Source organism: Schistocerca gregaria, chromosome 7 (genome assembly GCF_023897955.1).
Source record: "Schistocerca gregaria isolate iqSchGreg1 chromosome 7, iqSchGreg1.2, whole genome shotgun sequence".
In the NCBI taxonomy this organism is placed as follows: Eukaryota; Metazoa; Arthropoda; class Insecta; order Orthoptera; family Acrididae; genus Schistocerca; species Schistocerca gregaria.
In genome coordinates, this window is record NC_064926.1 from 515,230,389 (window position 1) to 515,258,077 (window position 27,689).

General features: G+C 41.4%; 1 protein-coding gene across 1 annotated transcript in view; it reads right to left on the reverse strand.

Moving 5' to 3' along the window:
* Positions 1-27,689, reverse strand: part of LOC126281304 (uncharacterized) — a 41,086-nt gene that overhangs the window by 8,865 nt on the left and 4,532 nt on the right. Inside the window, exons 2-5 of the mRNA XM_049980136.1 lie at positions 20,417-20,524; positions 3,326-3,462; positions 1,029-1,093; positions 46-129 (exon numbers count right to left, since the gene is read on the reverse strand). Coding sequence (XP_049836093.1) covers positions 46-129; positions 1,029-1,093; positions 3,326-3,462; positions 20,417-20,524 — 394 coding nt within the window. The remainder of the gene's footprint in view (positions 1-45; positions 130-1,028; positions 1,094-3,325; positions 3,463-20,416; positions 20,525-27,689) is intronic.

Sequence of the window (27,689 nt, forward strand, 5' to 3'; positions counted from 1 at the left end):
GCAGAGTTTTGGAGATATCGGAATGCATGTAACATGTAGGCTCACCATTTCCCAAATAGCAGAAGTGATCAATGAATATATCCTTGTCTACGTACACCACATTGTAGTCCCCAGTAAACTCCTTGTCCCCTGAAATGAAAACGGCGAAAAGCATGTATGTAATGTGATCTACTTCAAGTCTAATTGTAACACAAAATTAGCAATAGCTCATAGTGTTATTTTACTTTCTATTTAAATTAGAGTTAATTTTTGGGTCAGTTATATTGATACTGACGTGTAAGACATCTTGGAGAAAGTTACAATTTTCATTGTTTTTCAGAATAATCCGGAAAATAAGTTAGGCATAGGTTTGTTCTCTAGACCAAGTAAGTTCTCCTTTTCTATGTATTCTGCTTGTATCGTTTCTGTTTCTAATGTCAGTCTTTGTACCGCTGGTGACCCGTTAGTTCCTATGTGGTTGTGAATGAGTAATATTGTAACTTGAGTAATACTGAGGCTTTTAGGCTATATGAATATGCGAGGAACCTGGTGGAACATACTATCCTTCACTTTATTATGTGTGATCTAGTGTTACGAAATCCACGTTTGGCATGTCTGAGACTTTCAAGAAATTATACTTCAGGGAAATGTTCTTGAAATATTTCACGATAGAGCTCCACTGGAGGAATGCAGTAAGACTGGCACTAATAGAATGGAAGCACTGAACTACCACTGTCAATATTTAGTAACACCATGTACCGATTTACATTGCAGGGTGTTTTTGTAGAACGAAACGCGAAAATACTGGTGTACTGAAACAGTTTAGACTTTGTAAAATATCATAAAGTTGGAGGAAGCTTTCTTGCTAGTATTCGAGAAGATGTAGACTATTTGTTTATCGTATCTTCAGTATATTTGTAATAACTGGCATTTCCCAGCGTAAATGATATGTGTTTTGATGTTCTTTACGTCAAACTTAAGCACAAGAAAAACAAAATTTTCCGCATAATCTTTAATGTAATATGAATTATATTTTAACACATACTTACATTTACCGTCATATACTTTTATCATTCGGTTTCCTTTGAATACTGCAGTACCTGACACAGGGAAACTGAAAAAAGGTAAATAAGGTATTATTTTTTATACTTAAATGAAGCAATACGTGTTTGAAAAACATTTAAAATTATGAATGAGCATAGTGCTTTGAGCTCTATAGCATTGTTCGAAGAGCGAATTTTATCCACAGTGGATGTTGTCGAACTCTGTGACTGTGCCTTTATAGGATGTAAAAAAGTTCCCGCTACCAGTCACACCAAAAGACTGGTTCATTTACTCAAAACACAGTTCTGCGCTTCAAATATACAAACTGGAAATGTTCTTCATTATCGATAAGCGAGTTTGTCACACGTGAAAGTCTTTGTTGAAGCTGTTCATAGCCTACTCACATCAAGACATACAGAGTATTCACCCTTACTCACCTTACGTTACATTTCCTCACTTGTTGCTGCTACATTTTACGCTACTTCAAATACTGGAAGGTTATCATTTGAATCTCAGGTCCTGCTCATTCGTGTGAAAGTTTACTCTTCAGTTATTTTTCGTCCTAATCAGCGTGACCACTCCATCTAGCATTTAGTTGTCTACACCTACATCATACTCTGCAAGCCACCAAATTGTGTGTGGCGGAGAATACTTCTCGTACTACCACCTGATCCCTCCTATCCTGATCTAATAGCGAAGAAGAATGATTGCCGCTAAGTCTCTGTATTGCCCCTAATTTCTCGAATTTTCTCTTCGTGGTCATTACACGAGGGGAGAAAGTAATGTACTGTACGATGCTTCCTTGAAAGTGCTTTTTTCGAAATTTCGGTATTAAAAATTTCTATAAAGAGCAACGCCTCTCTTGTATCGAGTGACATTGGAGTTTGTTAAGCAACTCGATAACTGTCTCGCACCGACTTAACAATCCTGTGACGAAACGAGCCGCACTCCGTTGGATCTTTTGTCAATTGTACCTGGGAAGGATTACATATCGATGAACGATAGAATAGCTTAAGCAAGAGCCTTACAAGGAACTTTCTTCGTGGGAGAGTTACATTTTCTTATGATTCTTTCCATGAATCTGTCTTCCATCTGCTTTTCCTATTATTTGCTGTATGTCGTCGCCCTGGATAGTTAGACCTAGTTATTGTCTAAGAGCTCCTTAATTCCAAGTAGAGGATAATGCAACGATTCATTAAAAGCGGTTTTGTTTGCATTGTAAACAGTGTCTTAAGCTACGCTGATGAAAAAATATAGCAATACCAAGAGAGGATTTTGCGACTTAAACGAAAGATGATAGATGTGTTTCTATATCTGAAGGATGATGTCTGTTCAAATTTCGCGCCAGTGGCAGAAGACTGGCGGTAGTAGCACAAATCAGGCTTGCTCTAAATACTGTTACGATCACGAGTGTTAATTAGTTTTGAGATCGGACGTGATGAGTTGATGATAGTTAACAATGTCTTGAAGGATACAAACCGCAATTATCAATGGGACTTAACATCTGAGGTCATTAGTCTCTTAGAACTTAGAACCACTTAAACCTAACTAACCTAAGGACATGACACACATCCATGCCCGAGTCAGGATTCGAACCAGCGACTGTGGCGGTTGCGCGGTTACAGACTGAAGCGCCTAGAACCGCTAGGCCACACCGGCAAACCGGCAGCAAAACAACTACTGAAATGAAATGTAGGCTGTCAGTAACTATACAATCGTTAGTGGAAAAGATAAATGTGTTAATATAGAATTTAAACCTTAAGAAATCTTTTCTAGAAGTATTCATCTGGAGTGTAGTGCCGTGTATGCAATAGTCCAGGTGAAAAGAGAACAGAAGTTTTTCGAATGTGCTGCTACAGAAGAATGCTGAAGATTATATGGGTAGATAAGGTGACTGCCGAAGATATTAGGAAAAAAGATGTCATGGCACAAATTTTTCAACAGTTTGCAGGTGTTGTAAAATTTTTTTAAGGCCATACAAAATAAATTTACTTGTCTTAATATCTATGTAGTATTCTAGACACAATGATGGAACAAAATCAGGTGGCCCTCTGTGTGCTGCCATTTGCCAAGACACTCTTTTCGGTGTCTTGAACCATTTACGAAATGATTTCTGGTCGTCTGGATTTTTCATAATTATTTCGGTACTTAAGATTGCTGACGCGCTGCAATGCTGAAAGTTCTTAAATGAAAAAACCTGTTTCGTATTGCGAGAAGAGTCCCACAGTTTACAGAAACGATGAAGTAGGTGCCGCGTTTTGGCCATACATCCTGCGTGGCGTGGTTTCCACTGTGCACTTACTCAGGTTGCCTGCTGAAACTGCCGTTGATGTTGAGTTGGTACGGATTCTCGCCGGACGTCTGCGTGAGAGCGAAGCATCCGAACCTCTGGTAGTCTGGCGCCTCATACTGGAACAGCACGTGCCAGTTCTTCGTCTCCTGCGGACGAAAGGGGCCGTCACAAATAGTTCTATAGTTCTCAGACACACTCTCACATTGCGTGTGGCTGGAGGGCGCTCCCCCATGACTAGATTGCATAATTCATGGAGTTTGTTCGCAACTGAGAATATGGACAACCATGAGCTATATAATGGAATGACGGCAGTGAAAATTTGTGTCTGACCGGATTAGAACCAGTGTTGCCCTATAATCGCGAGGGGCGAACTTACCGTTAGGATATCCGACACAAAATTTCCATATGTTGTCAACCACGTGGCTGCAACGTGTATGGGTACATCTAGTATATATATTTCCGTGCACGGGGAGACATTTTAACTGAAAGTCGTCTGACCGGCGTCGGAGGAAAAATAAGACATTGCAGTGCTTGTGTTTTCAGCAGTAGGTGCAATGTTTCTTCGGATATGAGTGCATTGTAGTTGCATCGCATTTCTGAACAACACAGGCACTGTAATATCGTATGGATTACATGAAGTTCATAACACTACTTGTCCAAGTATAACAGGCACTCAAATGGAAGCAAGGCACCTGGAATAAAATAAATAAATTCAATATTCTTTCAAAAGTAGCCGGCAAATGTTAATACAATAATCCCACTGTGAGACAAAAAAGTCATTGCCTTCATAGAAAGACGTTTGCGGTTGCCCACTGAACCAGTATTGTATCCTGGCGTGCACCTTTTCGTCTGAAGCAAATCGACGGCCACAAATTCTTCATCTCGGCTCCAAATATATTGAAATTGCGTAGGGAGAGACCAGGGCTGCGTGCAGGATGTGTAAGGACTTCTCAGTGGAACTCCTGCAACGTAGGTGAAACAAAACAGGCAGCGCTTCTGTGCAGAAAACACGGTTTTCAATTTGATACACGTCTTTCTAATTTGTTGTTTTCCACATAGATTCTTAAAGGACTTATTGAAATTTTCCACCTCGACTGTTTCTGACATGAATTCAATGTATTATATAATACACGACTATCCAATATCTGCCTTACAGGCCATTTTCAAGAACACTCCTTCCTCGTGAGGCAGCATCTCGATCATTTTCTTCATGCTGAGTAACACAGCTTTACATTTGTTATAGGACATTTTGATGTTTTCCTTTGTTTCTTGCACAAGATATGAAGGACTTATTTCAATAGTGGTTATTGTTATCGTCGTCTTCAGTCCTGAGACTCTATTGACGCAGCTCTCCGTGCTACTTTATCCTCTGCAAACTTCTTCATCACCCAGTACATACAGCAGCCTACATGCTTCAGAATCAGCTTAGTGTATTCATCTCTTGGTATCCCTCTACGATTTTTACCCTCCACGCCGCCCTCGAGTGCTAAATTTCTGATCGCCTGATGCCTCATAACATGTCCTACCAACCGTCCCCTTCTTCTTTCAAGTTGTGCCACAAACTCCTCTTCTCCACAATTCTATTCAATACCACCTCGTTAGTTATGTGTCTACCCATCTAACCTCAAGCATTCTTCTGAAGCACTACATTTCGAAAGCTTCTATTCTCCTCTTGAAAAAATTAATTATCGTCCATGTTTCACTTCCATACATGGCTACACGCCATACAAACATTTTCAGAAACGACTTCCTGACACTTAAATCTATACTCGTTGTTAACAAATTTCTCTTCTTCAGATACACTTTCCTTGCCATTGCCAGACTACATTTTGTATCCTCTCTACTCCGACCATCATAAGTTTTTTTGCTCCCCAAATGGCAAAACTCCTTTACTACTTTAAGAGCCTCATTTCCTAATCTAATTCCCTCAGCAGCACACGACTTAATTCGACTACATTCTATTATTCGCGTTTGGCTTTTGTTGATGTTCATCTTATATCCTCCTTTCAAGACACTGTCAATTCCTTTCAACTGCTCTTCCAAGTCCTTTGCTGGATCTGAGAGAATTACAACGTCATCCTCGAACCTCAAAGTTTATATTTCTCCTCCGTGGATTTTAATACCTACTGCAAATTTTCTTTTGTTTCCTTTACTGCTTGCTCAATATACAGATTGAATAACATTGGGGAGAGGCTACAACCCTGTCTCACTCCCTTCCCAACCAGTGCTTCCCTTTCGTACCCTTCGACCCTTATAACTGCCATCTGGTTTCTGTACAAATTGTAAATAGCCTTTCGCTCCCTGTATTTTACCCCTGCCACCATTAGAATTTGAAAAAGAGTATTCCAGTCAACATTGTCAAAAGCTTTCTCTAAGTCTACAAATGATAGAAACGTAGGGTTGCCTTTTCTTAATCTTTCTTCTAAGATAAGTCGTAGGGTCAGTATTGCCTCATGTGTTCCAACATTTCTACGGAATCCTAACTGATCATCCACGAGGTCGGCTTCTACCAGTTTTTCCATTCGCGTTTAAAGAATACGCGTTAGTATTTTGCAGCTGTGACTTATTGAACTCATAGTTCGGTAATTTTCATATCTGTCGACATCTGCTTTCTTTGGGATTGGAATTATTATATTCTTCTTGAAGTCTGAGGCAATTTTGCCTGTCTTATGCATCTTGCTCACCAGATGGTAGAGTTTGTTAGGCCTGGCTCTCTCAAGGCTGTCAGTAGTTCTAATGGAATGTTGTCTACTCCCCAGGCCTTGTTTCGACTCAGGTCTTTCAGTGCTCTGTCAAACTCTTCACGCAGTATCGCACCTCCCACTTCATCGTCATCTACATCCTCCTCCATTTCCATAATATTGTCCTCAAGTACGTCACCCTTGTGTAGACCCTCTGTATACTCCTTAGAGCTTTCAGTTTTCCCTTCTTTGCTCAGAACTGGGTTTCCATCTGAGCTCTTGATATTCATCCAAGTGGCTCTCTTTTTTCCGAAGGTCTCTTTAATTTTCCTGTAGGCAGTATCTATCTTGCCCCTAGTGAGATAAGCCTCTACATCCTTACATTTGTCCGCTAGCCATTACTGCTTAGCCATTTTGCACTTCCTGTCGATGTCATTTGTGAGATGTTTATATTCCTTTGTGCCTACTTCATTTACTTTATTTTTATATTTTCTCCTTTCATCAATCAATTTCAATATTTCTTCTGTTACCGAAGGATTTCGACTAGCCCTCGTCTTTTTACCTGCTTGATCCTCTGCTGCCTTCACTACTTCATCCCTCTGAGCTACCCATTCTTTTTCTACTGTATTGCTTTCCCCAATCTTGTCAATTATTCCCTTATTCTCTCCCTGAAACTTTGTACAACCCCTGGTTTAGTCAGTTTATCCAGGTCCCATCTCCTTATATTCCCACCTTTTTGCAGTTTCTTCAGTTTTAATGTATAGTTCATAACCAATAGGTTGTGGTCAGAGTCCACATTTGCCCCTGGAAATGTCTTACAAATTAAAATCTGGTCCCTAAATCTCTGTCTTACAATTATATAATCTATCTGATACCTTCTAGTATTTCCAGGATTCTGCCATGTATACAACCTTCTTCTATGACTCTTGAACCATGTGTTAGCTATGATTAAGTTATGCTCTGTGCAAAATTCCTCTTTCATTTCTGACCCCCAATCCATATTCACCTACTATGTTTCCTTCTCTCCCTTTTCCTACTCTCGAATTTCAGTCACCCATGACTATTAAATTTTTGTCTCCCTTCACTATCTGAATAATTTATGTTATATCGTCATACATTTCATCAATCTCTTCATCATTTGCAGAGCTAGTTGGCATATAAACTTGTACTACTGTAGATGGCATGAGTTTCGTGTCTATCTTGGCCACAAGAATGCGTTCACTATGCTGTTTTTAGTAGCTTACCCGCACTCCAATTTTTTTATTCATTATTAAACTTACTCCTGCATTACCACTATTTGATTTTGTATTTATAACCCTGTATTCACCTGACCAAAAGTCTTGTTCCTCCTGCCACTGAATTTCACTAATTCCCACTATATCTAACTTTAACCTATCCATTTCATTTCATTTTTAAAATTTGTAACATACCTGCCCGATTAAGGGATGTTACATTCCATGCTCCGATCCGTAGAGCGCCAGGTTTCTTTCTCCTGATAACGACGTCTTCTGCAGTAGTCCCCGCCCGGAGATCCGAATGGGGGACTATTTTACCTCCGGAATATTTTACCCAAGAGGACGCCATCATCATTTAAACATACAGTATGCCGTCGGGAAAAATTACGGCTGTAGTCTCCCCTTGCTTTCAGCCTTTCGCAGTACCAGCACAGCAAGGCCGTTTTGGTTAATGTTGCAAGGCCAGGAACCATACGTTTGTCTGGCTTCTCAACATATACCCCTCCGTTGTGGTTGCACCTACAGTACGGCCATGTATATCGCTGAGCCACGCAAGCCTCCCCACCAACGCCAAGGTCCGTGGTTAATGGGGGAGTACAAGTGGTACAAGTCCATTTTTGTTCATTCTGAGATACAGGGTCACAAGTTAAAAGAGAGCTGAAAAGTCTGCAGTTGAGATACCAGATATATTCAAGTATATGTATTCAAGTACATATATTCAAGTATATATATATATATATATATATATATATATATATATATATATATATATATATCAACTCATATCTTTTAACTATAGGACTCTGTGTCTCAGAATGAACAAAAATGGACTTGTACCACTGTTGAAATAAGCCCTTCATATAGTAACCTGAATTCTCAAAAACAGCTGAGGTGGAAAACTTCAAAATGTATGGCTGTGGTACCCAACATGAAGAAAATTATCCATATATTAAGGTTTCTGGTGAGCAACGTTTTTTTCTCTTGTATCTGTGATCATTTATCGACTGCCGCTTATTTGCTGCTGCCTGGATTGAATTGTTTCTCTGCCGGAGGACTCTGAGGCGAGAGTGCCTTCTGAGCTTTTGTAGTGACGGCGCGGTCACCACACAGTTTTGAGGAGAAGAAAAGCGTTCTGCTTTCTAGCGACTCCTTTGGGGCTACTTTATAGTGAAGGCGTATTTTCGTTGCGTGTGATTTGGTGTGCTTTTCAACGCGTCTGCATTAAATTACACTGACAAGGTTGGAGAGCAGTAACCAAAGCCACCTTATGGTTTTGTATTCGTTCAGTGGTACTGAGAATTCTAATAGTATTTCCTATACACCGTCCACAGAATACAGTGTAATGTGTTTATTTATTTTAAGATCTGGCAAGCTGTATTGGAACGCTGTGGTTGCTTAGGTAATGTCATCAAATGAGTAACAGAGTGACACTCGAGGTTGCGATCAATGATGGGCAGATTGCATTTTGTTTACGTGTGTTACGCACGATTCGTGATTCAATGTAGGAATCCATTTTACCAAAGGGTTTCATTTCTTATGTATTTTTCATATCTGCGCTATGGACCAGTCCTTTCTGTCGTTGTGCTGGGAGCGAAACGTGAATCGTGCAACTGTAATCTGACTGTACTCTGTAAAAACTTTTTGTTTGTAGTATCCAGTAACAACTGTTACATTAGTAGAAGGTTGCAGATCTTCATTTCTGTTTCGTTCCTTTCATCAAGTCAGCTAAATGATTTTCCGGTATGGTAGTATTGATTAACTATGAGGATTTGTGTAAACGCTGGATGTAAGAATAATTAGGGAAACGATTTTATGCCTTTAGGTCACTTATTACATCGACAATAATGCTTACTCATGTCGTACGAATTGTAAGTTATCTTAGTAACTATTTCGGATTGCTGTAGATAAGTTTGCTTCGCAAGTTTTAGAGCACAGGCTTTAACATCGTCTTGTTTTATTCCGTGACTGCCTTACGTTACTCACAAACAGTAGTAGATCATTTCAGATGCGTTGAGAATTTCCGTAGCGTTGCGTATGTGTGTCTGTGATGTCATTTCCGAAGTTTTATTCATTTCTAAAATAAAACTCTTTATTTAGGGCAATTTCTAGCCCAGATTTAATATTCATTGCTATTATCAAAGTCACATAAAATAATTAATTTCTTATCAAGTAAATTTCGTTTCTATTATATGATTTTCTGTAAGGAAAAATGACAGACGCATGAAATTGTTTATGTGAAGTATCGGAAGATGAAAGAGATTCAGGCATTTACCTGAACGACATGTTTCGAAGCATGCGTTTTCACTCATAATTCTGAATTCTTATAATTTCTTTACTTAACTCTATCGATCTACAACGGTCATCAAAAATATTTGACTGAACAGGTATCACATTAACGTAAGGTATACACTATGAAGACCCATGTCTCAAACAGTCAATTTTTTGTCTTACTGCTGAGTCGAAATTTTATTTGCTATTAGGTTGCAATGACGGTAGTGTCAGTGCATGCGTATTGTGAATTGCTATTAGAAACGGAAACCAAAAATTAACTGTAGCGTGTAACATCGAAAAAAAGTTGGTTTCCATGAATTATGAAACAGTCGTACATAGAAATATGAGTAACATACAAGTACAGCTGCTTTGCGTGTCCACAACGCCCATTTGTAAACACGTCTACGGCAACGTCTCTTCGTAGCTGCGTAGACGGCTATTGCTTTCGCCTACAGCAGTTTTCGCTTCTCAGTTGAAAGCTGTCAAAAGCCTTGACAGGTATCAGGGATTTTCTTAAGTTAATTTGAAGGCAGGAGTGTCTTAGTAGTGAAGAAGGAACGTATTACAACTCCATGCGTGATGCGGAATTTTTTTCATGCATCTCACTGTTTATGACGTCATACAGGATGTTACAAAAAGGTACGGCCAAACTTTTAGGAAACATTGCTCACACACAAAGAAAGAAAATATGTTATGTGGACATGTGTCCGGAAACGCTTACTTTCCATGTTAGAGCTCATTTGTTTACTTCTCTTCAAATCACATTAATCATGAAATGGAAACACACAGCAACAGAACGTACCAGCGTGACTTCAAACGCTTTGTTACAGGAAATGTTCAAAATGTCCTCCGTTAGCGAGGATACATGCATCCACCCTCCGTCGCTGATACAGCCCTGGAGAATGGCTTATTGTATCGCAGCCATCCACAATACGAGCACGAAAAGTCTCTACATTTGGTACCGGGGTTCCGTCGACAAGAGCTTTCCAATGCCCCCATAAATGAAAGTCAAGAGGGTTTAGGTCAGGAGAGCGTGGAGGCCATGTAATTAATTGGTCCGCATTTACCAACCCATCGGTCACCGAATCTGTTGTTAAGAAGCGTACGAACACTTCGACTGAAATGTGCAGGAGCTACATTGTGCATGAACCACATGTTGTGTCGTACTTGTAAAGGCACATGTTCTAGCAGCACAGGTAGAGTATCCCGTATGAAATCATGATAACGTGCTCCATTGAGCGTAGGTGGAAGAACATGGGGCCCAATCAAGACATCACCAACAATGCCTGCCCAAACTTTCACAGAAAATCTGTGTTCATGACGTGATTGCACAATTGCGTAGTGGATTCTCGACAGCCCACACATGTTGATTGTGAAAATTTACAATTTGATCACGCTGGAATGAAGCCTCACCCGTAAAGGGAACATTTGCACTGAAATGAGGATTGACACATTGTTGGATGAACCATTCGAAGAAGTGTACCCGTGGAGGCCAATCAGCTGCTTATAATGCCTGCACACGCTGTACATGGTACGGAAACAACTGGTTCTTCCGTAGCACTCTCCATATAGTGACGTGGTCAACGCTACCTTGCACTGCAGCAACTTCTCTGACGCTGACATTAGGGTTATCGTCTACTGCACGAAGAATTGCCTCGTTCATTGCAGGTGTCCTCGTCGTTCTAGGTCTTCCCCAGTCGCGAGTCATAGGCTGGAATGTTCCGCACTCCCTAAGACGCCGATCAATTGCTTCGATCGTCTTCCTGTCGGGACACCTTCGTTCTGGAAATCTGTCTCGATACAAACGTACCGCTCCACGGTTATTGCCCCGTGCTAAACCATACATCAGATGGGCATCTGCCAACTCCGCATTTGTAAACATTGCACTGACAGCAAAACCACGTTCCTGATGAACACTATCCAGTTGATGCTACGTACTGATGTGCTTGATGCTAGTACTGTAGAGCAATGAGTCGCATGTCAACACAAGAACCGAAGTCGACATTACCTTCCTTCAATTGGGCCAACTGGCGGTGAATCGAGCAAGTACAATACATACAGACGAAACTAAAATGAGCTCTAACATGGAAATTGAGCGTTTCCGGACACATGTCCACAGAACATCTTTTCTTAATTTGTGTGCGAGGAATGTTTCCTGAAAGTTTGGCAGTACCTTTTTGTAACACCCTGTGTATCTAGGCTTATGTGTCTTACAATAATGTATTTGTGGAGCTATATTCAGTGGCATGTGTGAATACTGCCTGTGAAATGCGTTGCGATTAGGTTAATAGCAATTAAGAAATAAATTTAAACGTTATGCATGATGCCCCGTTTTTTGACGCAACTCAAAGTTTTGACGTGTGATCTCCATAACTATGATGGATAGATTGTTGGCTGACAGTAAGGGATATGTGTACCTAATTTGGTTGTACCCGGCCTAGCGGTTCGGCAGGAGGTATTGAACATACCTACATATACATATGTACATACACCAATTTTTGTAATATATATGGGTTACCGAAAGCAGCGAATATATATAAATTCCAATTAGAATTTTATTGAATGAGGCAGATATTCTTTGCAAAATTCAAGCTAAACACAAGCATCAACTTTAAATATCATGGGGGGTATTGTTGCATGTGATTTTCTTGCAGGTACAAAGTATATATTTTCTCACAAGTATACTTCAAGGAGTGAACTATAAACGAGAGAACATTCATTTGGATGATCATGCTGTTTAATCATGCAAGGATATGTTACATTTCAACTACATTGTTTGAAATAATCGTTACGATACGCACCACGCGTGGTTTGTGGCTTTCTCGACTTGGAAGCCGGCTGAAAAGTTTTGGTGCTTTGGTATTGTAGGTAAAAGGATCATTGTGCCTTCCCAGGACGCCTGATATATTCACTAGAAATTGGCCTTGGGGCCGAAGCAGGTCGTGATAAACAAACACAAAATTGAAAGTAGATCGTACAGTTCTTCCAAAGATTTCTAAAGGGCCATATACACTCCTGGAAATGGAAAAAAAAAAACTCATTGACACCGGTGTGTCAGACCCACCATACTTGCTCCGGACACTGCGAGAGGACTGTACAAGCAATGATCACACGCACGGCACAGCGGACACACCAGGAACCGCGGTGTTGGCCGTCGAATGGCGCTAGCTGCGCAGCATTTGTGCACCGCCGCCGTCAGTGTCAACCAGTTTGCCGTGGCATACGGAGCTCCATCGCAGTCTTTAACACTGGTAGCATGCCGCGACAGCGTGGACGTGAACCGTATGTGCAGTTGACGGACTTTGAGCGAGGGCGTATAGTGGGCATGCGGGAGGCCAGGTGGACGTACCGCCGAATTGCTCAACACGTGGCGCGTGCGGTCTCCACAGTACATCGATGTTGTCGGCAGCGGTCGGCGGAAGGTGCACGTGCCCGTCGACCTGGGACCGGACCGCAGCGACGCACGGATGCACGCCAAGACCGTAGGATCCTACGCAGTGCCGTAGGGGACAGCACCGCCACTTCCCAGAAAATTAGGGACACTGTTGCTCCTGGGGTATCGGCGAGGACCATTCGCAACCGTCTCCATGAAGCTGGGCTACGGTCCCGCACACCCTTAGGCCGTCTTCCGCTCACGCCCCAACATCGTGCAGCCCGCCTCCAGTGGTGTCGCGACAGGTGTGAATGGAGGGACGAATGGAGACGTGTCGTCTTCAGCGATGAGAGTCGCTTCTGCCTTGGTGCCAATGATGGTCGTATGCGTGTTTGGCGCCGTGCAGGTGAGCGCCACAATCAGGACTGCATACGACCGAGGCACACAGGGCCAACACCCAGCATAATGGTGTGGGGAGCGATCTCCTACACTGGCTGTACACCTCTGGTGATCGTCGAGGGGACACTGAATAGTGCACGGTACATCCAAACCGTCATCGAACCCATCGTTCTACCATTCCTAGACCGGCAAGGGAACTTGCTGTTCCAACAGGACAATGCACGTCCGCATGTATCCCATGCCACCCAACGTGCTCTAGAAGGTGTAAGTCAACTACCCTGGCCAGCAAGATCTCCGGAATTGTCTCCCATTGAGCATGTTTGGGACTGGATGAATCGTCGTCTCACGCGGTCTGCACGTCCAGCACGAACGCTGGTCCAACTGAGGCGCCAGGTGGAAATGGCATGGCAAGCCGTTCCACAGGACTACATCCAGCATCTCTACGATCGTCTCCATGGGAGAATAGCAGCCTGCATTGCTGCGAAAGGTGGATATACACTGTACTAGTGCCGACATTGTGCATGCTCTGTTGCCTGTGTCTATGTGCCTGTGGTTCTGTCAGTGTGATCATGTGATGTATCTGACCCCAGGAATGTGTCAATAAAGTTTCCCCTTCCTGGGACAATGAATTCACGGTGTTCTTATTTCAATTTCCAGGAGTGTATGTGTGTCACTTTGAAGCGTAGTGGAGCATTCACTAAGATATTAACTGGCCTGCCATAATAACAAGCATCTCACTTTAAGATGTCGCCTGGTAGGTTAAACACAATCCACTGGCCTATTTTTCTCAGCGTAGTGCTGTGGGAAGCACAGAGAGAACCATTTGGTGTGTTCCTGGATTGAGATGAGAAGTTGGGTTTATTTTGCACATTTCCACTCAGTAACGTCTTACGGAATAATTTTCGGGATTAACACATCACATAGGAAGCACTGATTGCACAAAGGAGAGTATGTGGTGTTCATCCACGAACGCCATGTTGGAACCTCTTCAAGGAGCTAGGCGTTTTAGCTGGGTCCTCACAATGCATGAATTTCATCATGAATAACCCATCACAATTTGAGAAGAACAGTGATGTCCGTATCCACAACAGCACAGGGCAGAATGACCATTACCCATTGTTAAAGAAGTTGAATATACAGCAATAAGTATTATTGATCATTTGCCCATTAACATTAAATGACTCACAGGTAGCGAATCAAGTTAAAACCTAATTTAAAATCATTTTCCCAGGACAAATCCTTCTATTCCATTGACGAATTTCTTCTTAAAAACCGGTGGTTAGTAAAAACAAACACAAAAAATAAAAAGTGTAGTTGCAATACTAGAATAATAATGTGTTCATCAATGTTAACACTAATCATGTATACATAGCGTGTAAACGTACTCGTTCCACATCATTTTGATAAAAGCATCGTTCAGATAATCTATGGAACATGTAACTAACTGACTAACGACCGGGAGACAGTGACAGATCGGTTGATTACGAGAGCATTGTACATCGGCAGTTTTAATTATCGACTTGAAAAACTTACGTAACGAAAGTGTAGTTCCTTTGAAAGTATATATCTGCTGTTCTGACAGACGTTGCAATAGCGCTCACACCGTTAAAGGAGAAATGTGGAGAGATGTTCATCTCATCAATAGGCTACGCCATTTTTCTGTCTTTTTTAGCTACTCTAGTGCTGTGTTACTGAACTGTGGCTCAGCTATTTCTGTATATACCAACCCTTCAGAGATGTACTAGCAAAGTAAGAGGAAAACAAATTACATATCTTTCATTATAAACAGGGTGACCCACCTAGCATTACCGCTGGATATATTTCGTACACCACGTCAAATACTGACGAATCGATTTCACAGACTGAACGTGAGGAGAGGGGCTAGTGTAATTGATTAATACAAACCACAAAAAAATGAACGGAAGTATGTTTTTTAACACAAACCTAAGTTTTTTAAATGGAAACCCGTTAGTTTTGTTAGCACATCTGAACATATAAACAAATACGTAATCAGTACCGTTTGTTGCATTGTAAAATGTTAATTACATCCGGAGAAATTGTAACCAAATTTGACGCTTGAAACCTCGGACGTTCAGTTGTGTGTTGTAACAAACACGGGCCACGGTCGACGAGCAGCATCTGCAGGGACATGTTTACGATGACGACCGTGTTTACGAGTGTGGCTGTAGTGCACTGTTGTGGTTTGGTCTAGCTGTCGCAGTGTCTTCATGTAGCGCTTGCTGCTATTGTTATTCTGGATTCGTCTCCGCACGCAGACCAACTGTAGTACACCGTGTTACCAGACGTCTGTGATAGTGCATGAAAGTTAGAGGGGTAAGTTTAGAGCTTTCGCTCCAAGTACTGCCACTCTTTGAAATTAAGGGTGGTATTGTCCTTCGTCTTCCTTCATTTCGCCAGCGCATAATATGATCCACCCCGAGGCTGGCATCTACCACCGCTTCTGACAAAGGAAAGTCCCTATCACACCCCTCTCAGATTTTGAAGTAATACGGACCAGTGGACAGCCCATTAAAAACCGAACACAGATCAAGCATGAAAACAGGAAAAAGTTGTATGGAACTGTGAAAAAAGGCAAAACAGAAAGAGTGAAAAGTAGTACAGATGAAGAACCACGTCCACGTGGTTAAGTGGTCACGGTGTTGGACTCAAGGAGGGCAAGCCGTGTCCAAAAGGTCCAACAGGCCAATTTTTTTTTCACAGTTAAGAACTGTCTGTCCGGTCACTGACGTGTCTGTTCGCTGTATCCAAATTTATGTCTTTGTCGCGGTGCAACGTCCGTTTGCAACAGCGAGGTGTGAAGGAGGGGACCTATAATAAAAGCTGCTTCTGCACAACTACTCTGTTAACAACCGAAAGGAAGTGGCATTCGCATGGGAACCACAAACCTTTGATGACAACGCGACTAGTCAGCCGAATCCTTCACCGGAAGACACGTCTGGTGTGCCATACACGGCATTAGTGACAGTACATGTGTCATATGATAGGGATCTTTTATCGACGCACTTAACTTCTGCGCCTGGTGAGTGAGTGAGATATGGCTCCTTGCCCGATTTAGGTATTCGTATTAATGTGAATGTGAACGCTACCAAAGAAATGTTGGAAGCATAATTAGTTTGTGAGAAAACCTGCACACGAATCAACGCAACAGTTTCACAATCACACAGCTTTCTCTGTGCTCTATCAGAACAAACGTTTTTAACTTTTTTTGAATTTGCTTTCCGTTTTGGAAGTTATGGCTCTTGAATTCCTTTGTTGTAATATTGTTCATGCCCGATTATATGTTGCTTTCTTTCCTGTGAAAAGTCGTATCTCGTCTGCTTGTACTATTCATAACATTTATTTGCGATGCTAGTGTATTCATCCCACATGATTCATATTCTATAACCAAATTTATAGTGCGACAGTTGCCAAGACTACAGAGAAGGAACAAACATTTCAATGACAGGACGGACAGTTCATAATTTTGTGACAAAATTGGCAGGAAGGAGTTTTTTACACACTTCGTCCTCTTTGCTGCCCAATACTGTGACAACCACTGCCCCCCTTCGTTCAACGTATTTCTTCAGCCTGAAACGCTTACTGTTTCTGCTATGCTTCTTTTTCACAGTTCAGTACACTTTCTTACTGTTTTCATGCTTGATCTGTGTTCAGTTTTTGACAGGCTATTACTCGTCCAACTTACCACTATATCTGAAGGGGTTGCAATTGGGTGTTTCCCTTGTAAGTATGACTTATTAAAACGATGTTTCGGCTCTACTTAACTTACGTGGTATTAGGATCATTACATTCTTCTTAAGGAATTATGCAGTACTAACTCTAAAAAGGATTCGGGTCATCGGAGTAAGGCCAAAACAACAAAAGCCGGTTTGCAATGGAGTATTAAATAAATAATATTCTAGAACATGAATACTACATATTTCAGTTTCTAATTTGTAGCAGTGAACAAAGTACCATTGCATGTCTATACTAGGTTTGTAGTTGTGGATGAGTAGTTTAGTGTCAGTTCGCCGGGAGCAGAGGCATACATTGCTGGACCGGCAATACCGTGTACAGTTTCAGTGCTGCCACTGAAGTCAACACTTTAAAATCGCAATATGGAGGCGACCGCTAAGGACGAGTAAATAGCTGTTTATTTACTGATAAAATACCCGTAAGAAAATACTACAGCTACGTCACCTTTACAATTTTGACTCGATGGTCAATACATGAGACGTGTTTGGCTGTGATTTTTCGTACTGAAGACCGAAGATACAAGGAAAGGAACGAGTCTCAATGCAAGCATAACTAGATACATCTCACATATTTCAGCTTTTGTTCCGTGTGGAAGCCTTAAGAATGATATTATATTTTGTGTTATCTGAAATACTGGCATTGTTTAAATAGTTTATGTATATAGAATCGGGAGCTCAATAAGTCTAGTATTAGCAGACGTAGCTTAATGATGTGTTTTTAACCAAGTCTGAACAACTTTGGCTTTCCTTCGAATAGAACGCTCGTTACGAAAGTACGCCTGTAAGTAGAATGCTCTATTTTTCGTTGACAGCAACTGTCTTTATGCATTTGAGTGTTCAGTCTGCTTTAAGCCTGTGCGTATGCAGCTTGATGTTTTTCTCATAACATGATTCTATCATGTATGTGTTAAATTCAAGTAGTGCGTAAAAGTTTTCTGAACTGCAGAACTTGTTTACGCCACATCGTGAAGGTTAAGACGTCATTTCGTTTCAGAAAATCGTTGTTGTTGTTTGATGCAGCTCTCCATGCTACTCTATCCTGTGCAAGCTTCTTCATCTCCCACTACCTACTGCAGCCTACATCCTTCTGAATCTGCTTAGTGTATACATCTCTTGGTATCCCTCTAAGATTTGTACCCTGCACGTTGCCCTCCAATGCTAAATTGACGATCCCTCCATGTCTGAGAACATATCGTACCAACCAGTACCTTCTTCTTTTCAAGTTGTGCCACAAACTCCTTTTCTCCCCAATTATATTCAATACCTCCTCGTTAGTTATGTGATCTACCCATCTAACCTTCAGCATTTTTCTGTAGCACTACATTTCGAAAGCTTCTATTCTCTTCTTGTACAAATTACTTACCGTCCATGTTTCACTTCCCTACATGGCTACACTCCATACAAATACTTTCAGAAACGACTTCCTGACACTTAAATCTATACTCGATGTTAACAAATTTCTCTTCTTCAGAAACAGTTTCCTTGCCATTGCCAAACTACATTTTATATCCTCTCTACTCCGACCATCATAAGTTTTTTTGCTCCCCAAATGGCAAAACTCCTTTACTACTTTAAGTGCCTCATTTCCTAATCTAATTCCATCAGCAGCACACGACTTAATTCGACTACATTCCACTATCCTCGTTTCGCTTTTGTTGATGTTCATCATATATCCTCCTTTCAAGACACTGTCCATTCCGTTCAACTGCTCTTCCAAGTCCTTTGCTGGATCAGAGAGCATTACAATGTCATCGGCGAACCTCAAAGTTTTAATTCTTCTCCATGGATTTTAATACCTACTCCAAATTTTCTTTTTTTTCCTTTACTGCTTGCTCAATATACAGATTGAATAACATTGGAGAGAGGCTACAACCCTGTCTCACTCCCTTCCCAACCATTGCTTCCCTTTCGTACCCTTCGACCCTTATAACTGCCATCTGGTTTCTGTACAAATTGTAAATAACCTTTCGCTCCCTGTATTTTACCCCTGCCACCTTTAGAATTTGAAAACGAGTATTCCAGTCAACATTGTCAAAAGCTTTCTCTATGTCTACAAATGATAGAAACGTAGGTTTGCCTTATCTTAATCTTTCTTCTAACATAAGTCGTAGGGTCAGTATTGCCTCACGTGTTCCAACATTTCTACGGAATCCTAACTGATCATCCCAGATGTCGGCTTCTACCAGTTTTTCCATTCGTGTTTAAAGAATACGCGTTTGTATTTAACAGCTGTGACTTATTAAACTGATACTTCGGGAATTTTCACATCTGTCAACACGTGGTTTCTTTGGGATTGGAATTATTATATTCTTCTTGAAGTCTGAGAGTATTTCGCCTGTCTCATACATCTTGCTCACCAGACTGTAGAGTTTGCTCAGGACTGGCTCTGCCAACGCTTTCAGTAGTTCTAATGGAATATTTTCTACTCCGGGGGCTTTATTTTGACTCAGGTCTTTCAGTGCTCTGTCAAACTCCTCACACAGTATCATATCTCCCATTTCATCTTCATGTACATCCTCTTCCGTTTCTTTAATATTGTTCTCAAGTACATCGCCCTTGTATAGACCCTCTATATACTCCTTCGAGCTTTCAGCTTTCCCTTCTTTGCTTAGAACTAGGTTTCCATCTGAGCTCTTGATATTCATACAAGTGGTTCTCTTTCCTCCACAGGTCTCTTTAATTTTGCTTTAGGCTGTATCTATCTTACCCCTAGTGAGATAAGCCTCTACAGCCTTAGATTTGTCCGCTAGCCATCCCTGCTTAGCCATTTTGCACTTGCTATCCATCTCATTTTTGAGACGTTTTTATTCCTTTTTGCCTGCTTCATTTACTACATTTTTATATGTTCCCCTTTCATCAATTAAATTCAATATTTTTCTGTTATCCAAGGATTTCTACTAGCCCTCGTCTTTGTACCTCCTTGATCCTCTGCTGCCTTCACTACTTCATCCCTCAGATCTACCCATTCTTCTTTTACTGTATTTCTTTCCCCCATTCCTGTCAATTGTTCCCTTATTCTCTCCCTGAAACTCTGTACAACCTGTGGTTCTTTAAGTTTTTCCAAGTCTCATCTCCTTAAATTCCCAACCTTTTGTAGTTTCTTCAGTTTTAATCTGCAGTTCATAACCAATAGATTGTGGTCAGAGTCCACATCTACACCTGAAAATGTCTTACCATTTAAAAACTGCTTCCTAAATCTCTGTCTTACCATTATATAATCTATCTGATACCTTTTAGTATCTCCAGGGTTCTTCGATGTATACAACCTTCTTCGTAGTAGTAGCATAAATGAAGTTTTTAATGCAGCCGTTTACCACACCAAACGTCAGGCTTCAGAAAAGATGTGCCTTTACTAGTTTAGTAACGTATGTCTGTCGGGAGAAACTCACCATGGTAAATGGGAACTGCTCTTCGGAGGGGGGTGGCAGCGAACAACTGGGTTCCCCCACCACAGCGGCGACACACAGTAACGGCACCAACACGAGAAGGGCAGCCATCTGCAGACAAATAGCAGGCGCACAGCGCAGATATTCAATGACTAACGACCGAGCTACCAACCACGTGAAAACTGTGTCATCGCAGTTATTCAGTAAACAGTATATTGTACCTAATGCTTTTATGTAGTTTGGTTATAAACTAGGCGATTACCAATCGTTGTCGGTTACGTATTACATAGGGAAATGAATTGTGGTGTACGTACAGTAAGACCTTCAGTACACACGCCATCAGATTATTTGACTTGTCACTCTAACGAAGTAGGCGAGTGTCAGAAATATGTCTCGTGGTCTTATCGTGGCGTGGCGTGTTTATCTTCTGCCGTTAGGTCAGACGATAGAAATGCCACTTGCACTCTTAGAGTAGCAGCTTCACGGTGACCAACTTTAAACAGACCTTGATTAATTTTCGCTCACGTTTATTAAAATAATAACAAGCATAAAAATTACTTAACTTGGTCCTGGATGCTATTTAAAATTGACAATCTGAAGTTCCTGTGGTCTTGATATTTTAATCTTATTCTCACATATCACTGATACTTGTCAAAGAGTCTATTCAGTTATCTTCATGCCTATGTACCGGAATATGGTAATCTTATTAGGTGCAGACTGAAACGTGACTATAAACTGTTATAGGCAAATTTAGAACTCGTACAGAATGGTACAGACAAATCCAGAATCACTAATCGGAGGTCTGTACACTCGTTAAAATACCTCGCGCTTTCATGTATCACTGCGCGAGTGTGATCCGCGAGCAGAAAAGGTTCTACGTTAGCAGCAATCTCATTGGCTGCGTTACAGATTAATACTCATGTCGGCGTAAGCAGAATTTGATCCGTTTCTATGGCAGCTCCATCTCGTAGTGCAGAGACGGACGAGCGGTGCGCCTACGCTGTTGTGCTTAGCGGGGCGCGCTCTAGTGGGAAAGTTGTGTACGCGCTGACTACGCGGAACTATGTACACAACATGAATAAATTTGTCTAAAGTGTAAATGAAGTACCATGCTTCTTGACAAAGCGTATGGGAACGATGTGTGAGAGCCGCACCGCTGTACTATGCAAGGTCCTAACGGAGGTGGTTTGCCATTGCCTTCCTCCGAGACTAATGACGGTGAATGATGATGACGAAGACGACACAACAACGCCCAGTCATCTAGGGACACCTGAAAGTCACTAACCAAAAAAGCATAACAGCAGCAGGTATACAAATTATAAAATGAAATCACCTACACATTTAATGTAATACTGATTTAACACTAAACTTGAACATATAAAGTATTTTAGTTCCTGCTGCAAATTCAAAACGCATTTATTCTTGTAGTTGGAGAAGAATCTAAAATTCTTGAAGGAGAAACATAAACTTGTTGGTGAAAGAAGCAAGGGGACATCTCAAACCCATTACACAATACTTGTTATCCTGCCCTGTGAATCATTTATTGTTATCCTGAATCGAGATCCAACGGGTACCTAAAGTCATTTTAAAATAATTGAGGTCAACCTGAATGATTGATAAGCTAGATATCAGGACTATTTCGCCCTCCTTTTCCTCCTCCACTTTCGTCCTCACTCTTACGATTGCTAGTGATGTGTCAGTTCCATTTGGACTGATTTTGGTTGAAGTTGCTCCAAATTTAGTAGCTTTGCACGTCTCTAATCTGGATTATCAACGATCTGCTGGTGACCACAAAAACTCTGAATCCACCACTTAGTTCGGTTTTGACCACTTTTATATGTGAAGGCATCACACTAATGTATAACCTCTAAGGGTGATATATGTTTCTTAGCCGAGATATATCACCTAAAATATGGTGATAGTGAATTATGTAATTAAAACCTTTAATGATGTGATTAATGTCGCAAATATTGAAATGTACCTAGTACACTACATCAGTGTTTATATGATTCGATAATATTTCTTCCTTACTATTTAGTTCAACTACGAAATAACCCAAATTTGAAAGTAAACCTTCGAACGAATGCCATAAAATATTATCCTAATACCAGGTGGAAATATGTTGGAATGGGAAATAGTTTGACACCTAATTAAGGGAGTTTAGTCCAATTTCTCTTATAATAGAATCACCACTCTATAATAGACAGTAATTTTAAGGTGCAGAGCTTTAGAGGCTGTCTAGGATTATGACGCATACTTGTGCAAAGGCACTGTACTGAAGCAGCGAGGTTCAATTACTGGTGATGGCACTAAGCTTCAAGCGGAACATTCGTTGCCAAAGAAATGCAGGTGAAGTTTATAATCAGCAGACATTAGCACAAAGTATGGGTTAAAGGCCCTTATGAAATGTGGGAGGGAAAGAGTGCATGTGGCAAAATAGATGGTGATCCGTCAGGTTGATCGGAAACCTAGAATTGGGGAACTCTCGATACTGTTAGAGTGAAGTTAGCTGTGTACAGCACCGGCTTCCGCCTTATAATTTGTTTAAAATCATGACCAGGAACATGAATATTACCAATTAGTAATACCAAAAGCACCCGGTTAATGGTAGCAAGTGCGGATCGCATTGTCAACCAATCACTCGCGAATTAAATGAGACTCTACGACCGTCAGTTTCAGGTATCAAGAGCTGTGCTATTTTCGGAGACTATGGGGGACTCGTCAATGAAGTACCGTCTCTTGCACACTTCCACGTTGGTTGATCGTAACAGAAAGAGAAACGTAGAGTGGCTTCAACTTTGTACTTCAGTCATAGCGCCAGCCCTGAAAGTAGTGTAAAGATAATAGAATATTAACAGAACCTCATTGTATATGATATTTTGTTATGCAATTTTGAGCAAGCTGAATCTTGAAAGGGAACATGCAAAGGACGAGGTGCCGAATAAATACAGCATTGTAAAGAAAAGTGTTCGCCATTCGTGTGGTAGTTAGCCCGCATTCCAAACAAAATTATCTATTCTATATGACCCGCTTCCGAAGCACTAGAGCAGACGGCGAGCGGTAGGCAAGCGATTGTGTGATATAGTGACTTCACTAGTGGCTATGTTACACCAGCCCTCAGCATTTTCTCCTTCTGTCTTAGTCTTTCCTTGTGACCCTGAAAAAGAGAATAACTAAAGAACCTCCAGATTATTAGTAGCAAATCTTGTAGTAAGCACGGAAGTAGGAGGGGTGGAGCTTTAATAGTGTACCTACTCAGATACGTATGATCTGAGGACACGATTCTTCAACAAAAACGTTACCTCGCTATGACATGTGAAAGTTTGTTCGTAAAATTCGTGACGAGCTGAATAGTTGTGACTTAGGGGATAAGTGGAATACATTAAGGCTTTTATCCTTAGACAGTTCACGAACTTTTTCGGTGATTTGCTGCTTCCGTGAACCTCTGCCAGCGATCTGTATACGTGGAAAATGTAGCTGCTCCGTGGCTGGGAGTCCACGTTTGACTGTAGGTGTCCGCATAACAGCCTGGGTAAACCAAGTTAAACGTCTTACAAAGTAAGGGGCATTCCATCTCCATCAGGCGTGTTCAAACGTGTGTGAATTCCTAAGGGACAAAACTGCTGAGGTCATCGGTACCTAGACCTACACCTACTTAAAATAACTTAAGCTAAGAACAACACACACACCAATGCCCGAGGAGGGGTTTGAACCCCTGGCGGGAGCAGCCGCGCACTCCATGCATGGCGCTTCAAACCTCGCGGCCACTCCGTCCGGCACGCCAACAAGAGCATTTCTGTTATATGTGTCGTGTCTGTTCTTTCGGAGATGTCCGAATCATGCAGTAGTACCGTATTACCACATACATAGGAATATACACGCTCTGACGGTATTTCATGATATTTTGAGTATGGAGCCACCCTAGGTCCGCCATGTTGCGGGAATAATGCTAAATGATGGTAGGAATTACAATGGTGGACAGTAAAGTACTGTGCAACAAGTTTGGAATTTGGCTTGGAGGGAAGCGTGCTCGGATAGCCGAAGCAGTTGAGGGGACCGCACGCGCAATGTGGGAAATCAGTGTTCGAGTCCGAGTCCCATACAAATGTTCGCTTGTCGGCGCTGAATAATCACTGTGCCCTCATGTAGCTGACGTCTGAATTTCCCCTTCGCCACAAATATGAACAAGGCTAATGGCAACTACATTGTTTAAGGCAACCTTCGGACTGAAGAAAGAATTTTATATAACAACTGTTGTAAAGGAGCATGTAACATAATTCTTTGACAATACTCCACCGATCAATAATCTCTAGCATTATTACAAGACATTAGTGGCTCCAACATTCACACTACTGAATCTTGTACATTTTAACTCCTTATACATTGACAGAAGTGGAACACTTAGACCCAGCGGTACCCAACTGTCTGTGGGATACGCTGAATTGTCATCCTCATGCGAGCTTATTTTCAATACAGGAAAATCCAGTTTCCATAGAGGAAGGATGTGAGTACATGGATGGCTGCTGAAAGTATCTAACGATACTGGAAATCTCCAGGCGGAGACCGTAACACAGCATGCTGAGAGAACGTGGTTGTGCAGCTAGTCACCATCTTCAGGACTTTGAGAAAGATCGAATTATTGGCGTTGGAGTCACTCCACTGCCCGATCACATGGACAGCTGGTTGTAATGCAACGACTGCATAAAGAGTGTCACGGGCCTTCCAGAAGGACCGCACCGCAAGTTCAGAGGACTCTTCGACTTGCTCTGACGAACAGATGGACGACAATAACCGAAATCCCGAACGAGTTTTCACACAGACTGTCACCACGAACTTTTGGGAAAAAATTTATGGAAACTCTAAATTTACTGCTGACCGCATACATAAGACAACAGAGACTTGCATTGTGCAAAGCCACGGAAACTGAGCATTTTGCGTCGTCTCGCCTCCGTTTGTGATGGTCATATCGACACCATCTTATTTGTAGATGACTTGGTGAATGGTCAAAGGAAGTAGTGTTTCTGTAGGTCCCCACTCCTTCAACTCGTGGAACCATTGTGTGTGGGGTTAGTGGATATGACAACAGGACTGATTTGATAGAATGGATGCTCAATTATTGTATGGTAAATCCTAATGTCACATCCTATGTCGATGGGGGTGTTATGTGATGTCCTTAGGTTAGTTAGGTTTAAGTAGTTCTAAGTTCTAGGGGACTGATGACCATAGATGTTAAGTCCCATAGTGCTCAGAGCCATTTGAACGATTTTTTATGTCGAATGCTGTATTCCAGCAGTATAATGCAACATCCAGTACTGCTGTACATACTACAGGCGCCATGAGGAATTTGCAGTTTCATTGTCTGACTGGTCTGATCCCCAGATTCGACCTGCTTACAATATGTCTGTGATGCAACTAGAAGCTGTATTATACTGACCTCCAGCCAGCAGACTTTTTGAGCAAATACAGGATATGTTTCAGTCTTGACAAGAATTTCTCGAGATGCCATTTGGAGGCTGTCCGTTTCCACAATGAATACAAGAGCTTATTATAGCCTGTGGGGTGATACCTCCTATCGATGTTAACTATGGAAATCAGTTCTAGATAAAATTGAGAGAGGACAAATTACTCTCTTGCCTATTTCTCTCATATGGAAAATTATGTAACAACCTGATGCACCTTGAACGAGACTCTAGAAAGTTAGCAGCCTGAGCAGATGTTGAAGGAGCCTGGTAGGGCACTAAAAGGATGAGGTATTTTTATGGTTCCTACCTTGTAGAAACGGCATGTTGGGAGTTGAAAGAAATTGGCAGCGAGACCATCCCTTAGTACAGCTTGCTGGACAGGCCCACAGCCTTACAGGGCAGACATGGCAGCCCCTCGTCGAGACAGGTCTCCAGCAGAACAATGCAGTGATAGCTACCACAGTGCCAACAGTGTCCTGGGATGAGGGTGATGGTCTGAAGAAATGTACCTACACAGTGGAGTTGTAAGCCAGGCATTCTGTGCAGAGCCACACATAATAAAAATTCGCAAGTTTTTGTGTTCGCCAAAACTGCAAAATAGGCCTGTGAACCACTTCCATCAGCCACCTCGGTTGTATATGAAAAATCAATCAATAACTTGTTTAGCCTAATTTATGTCTGTTTTAAAGAAAAAAATAAGTATTGTTAGAACACCAAAATTATGCCAACACAATGAATCAATTTATGTAGTCCCACTAGGGCTGCCTCTCAGAATCAAGTCGAATTCATGCATATTACAAAAGTGGATGTGGGCATGTATGTATGATCTACACCTCCTGCTAAACCACAGGATCAATTTCAACTAAAAGTCAGCTATCTGCTGTAAAGAAACAGTGTGGGGCTAAGAACAGCCTAACACCTGGAAGAGTTAGGGGCCAGTGTGAAACAGAAATCATTCTATATTCATCCAGTTTTTGAGAATGAGAGCACACATTATATTAAACCCTTAGAGACTTTTTTTCGTTGACACATCTCACATAATGAAAGAGAAAAACGTTCATCACTTACTACTTTGTCGCTGTTCCTGTAGTAATACTGCCGCATCGGGCTTGACCTTTAATTTATTACTTCTTTGCCGCATCGTAACAAGTTTTGCAGACATTATTCATACATAAAACTGAATGTACTCGCAAAAATACATGAGTACATGCCACATAGTTCATGACATAAGTCATCATAAACACTGAGATACATGAAAAACTGCTCCATCACACATGGAATTTTAATTTATTACTTCTTTACTAGCAACTCAATTAGGAAAACATTTCTCAGCTACTATCCACATTCACTACTGGATCAACCAACAAAATTATGTCATTGTACGACACACAGTTCAGAAGATATTACAGCATTGACACTGAAATACGTGAAAACGCAAGTACTGGGCACAATTCGCTACAGATATGGGTGAAATACGTGTATAAATGTGTGTGAAATACGTTAAACGTACGTGACATATGTATATGCGGACAAAACGATGGGTAAATGATGCCTCTAAACCCCTTGGTCAATTTCAACAAAATCTGGTGAACATTTAACTTACTATCTGGCAATAAATATTGTGTGATATGAACCAGCACACTCCTATTAGTGGGAGTGATAAAGTGAAGAGCGAAGGGGGAGGAGAAGACGACAAAACAGAGAAGGAAAGGACGAGATGGACACAGAGTGTAGAAGGACATGGGTAGAGAGGACAGGAGGGGATTGATAGAAAGGGAAGAGAAGGATACTGATAGAGGGACAGAAGAGGAGGA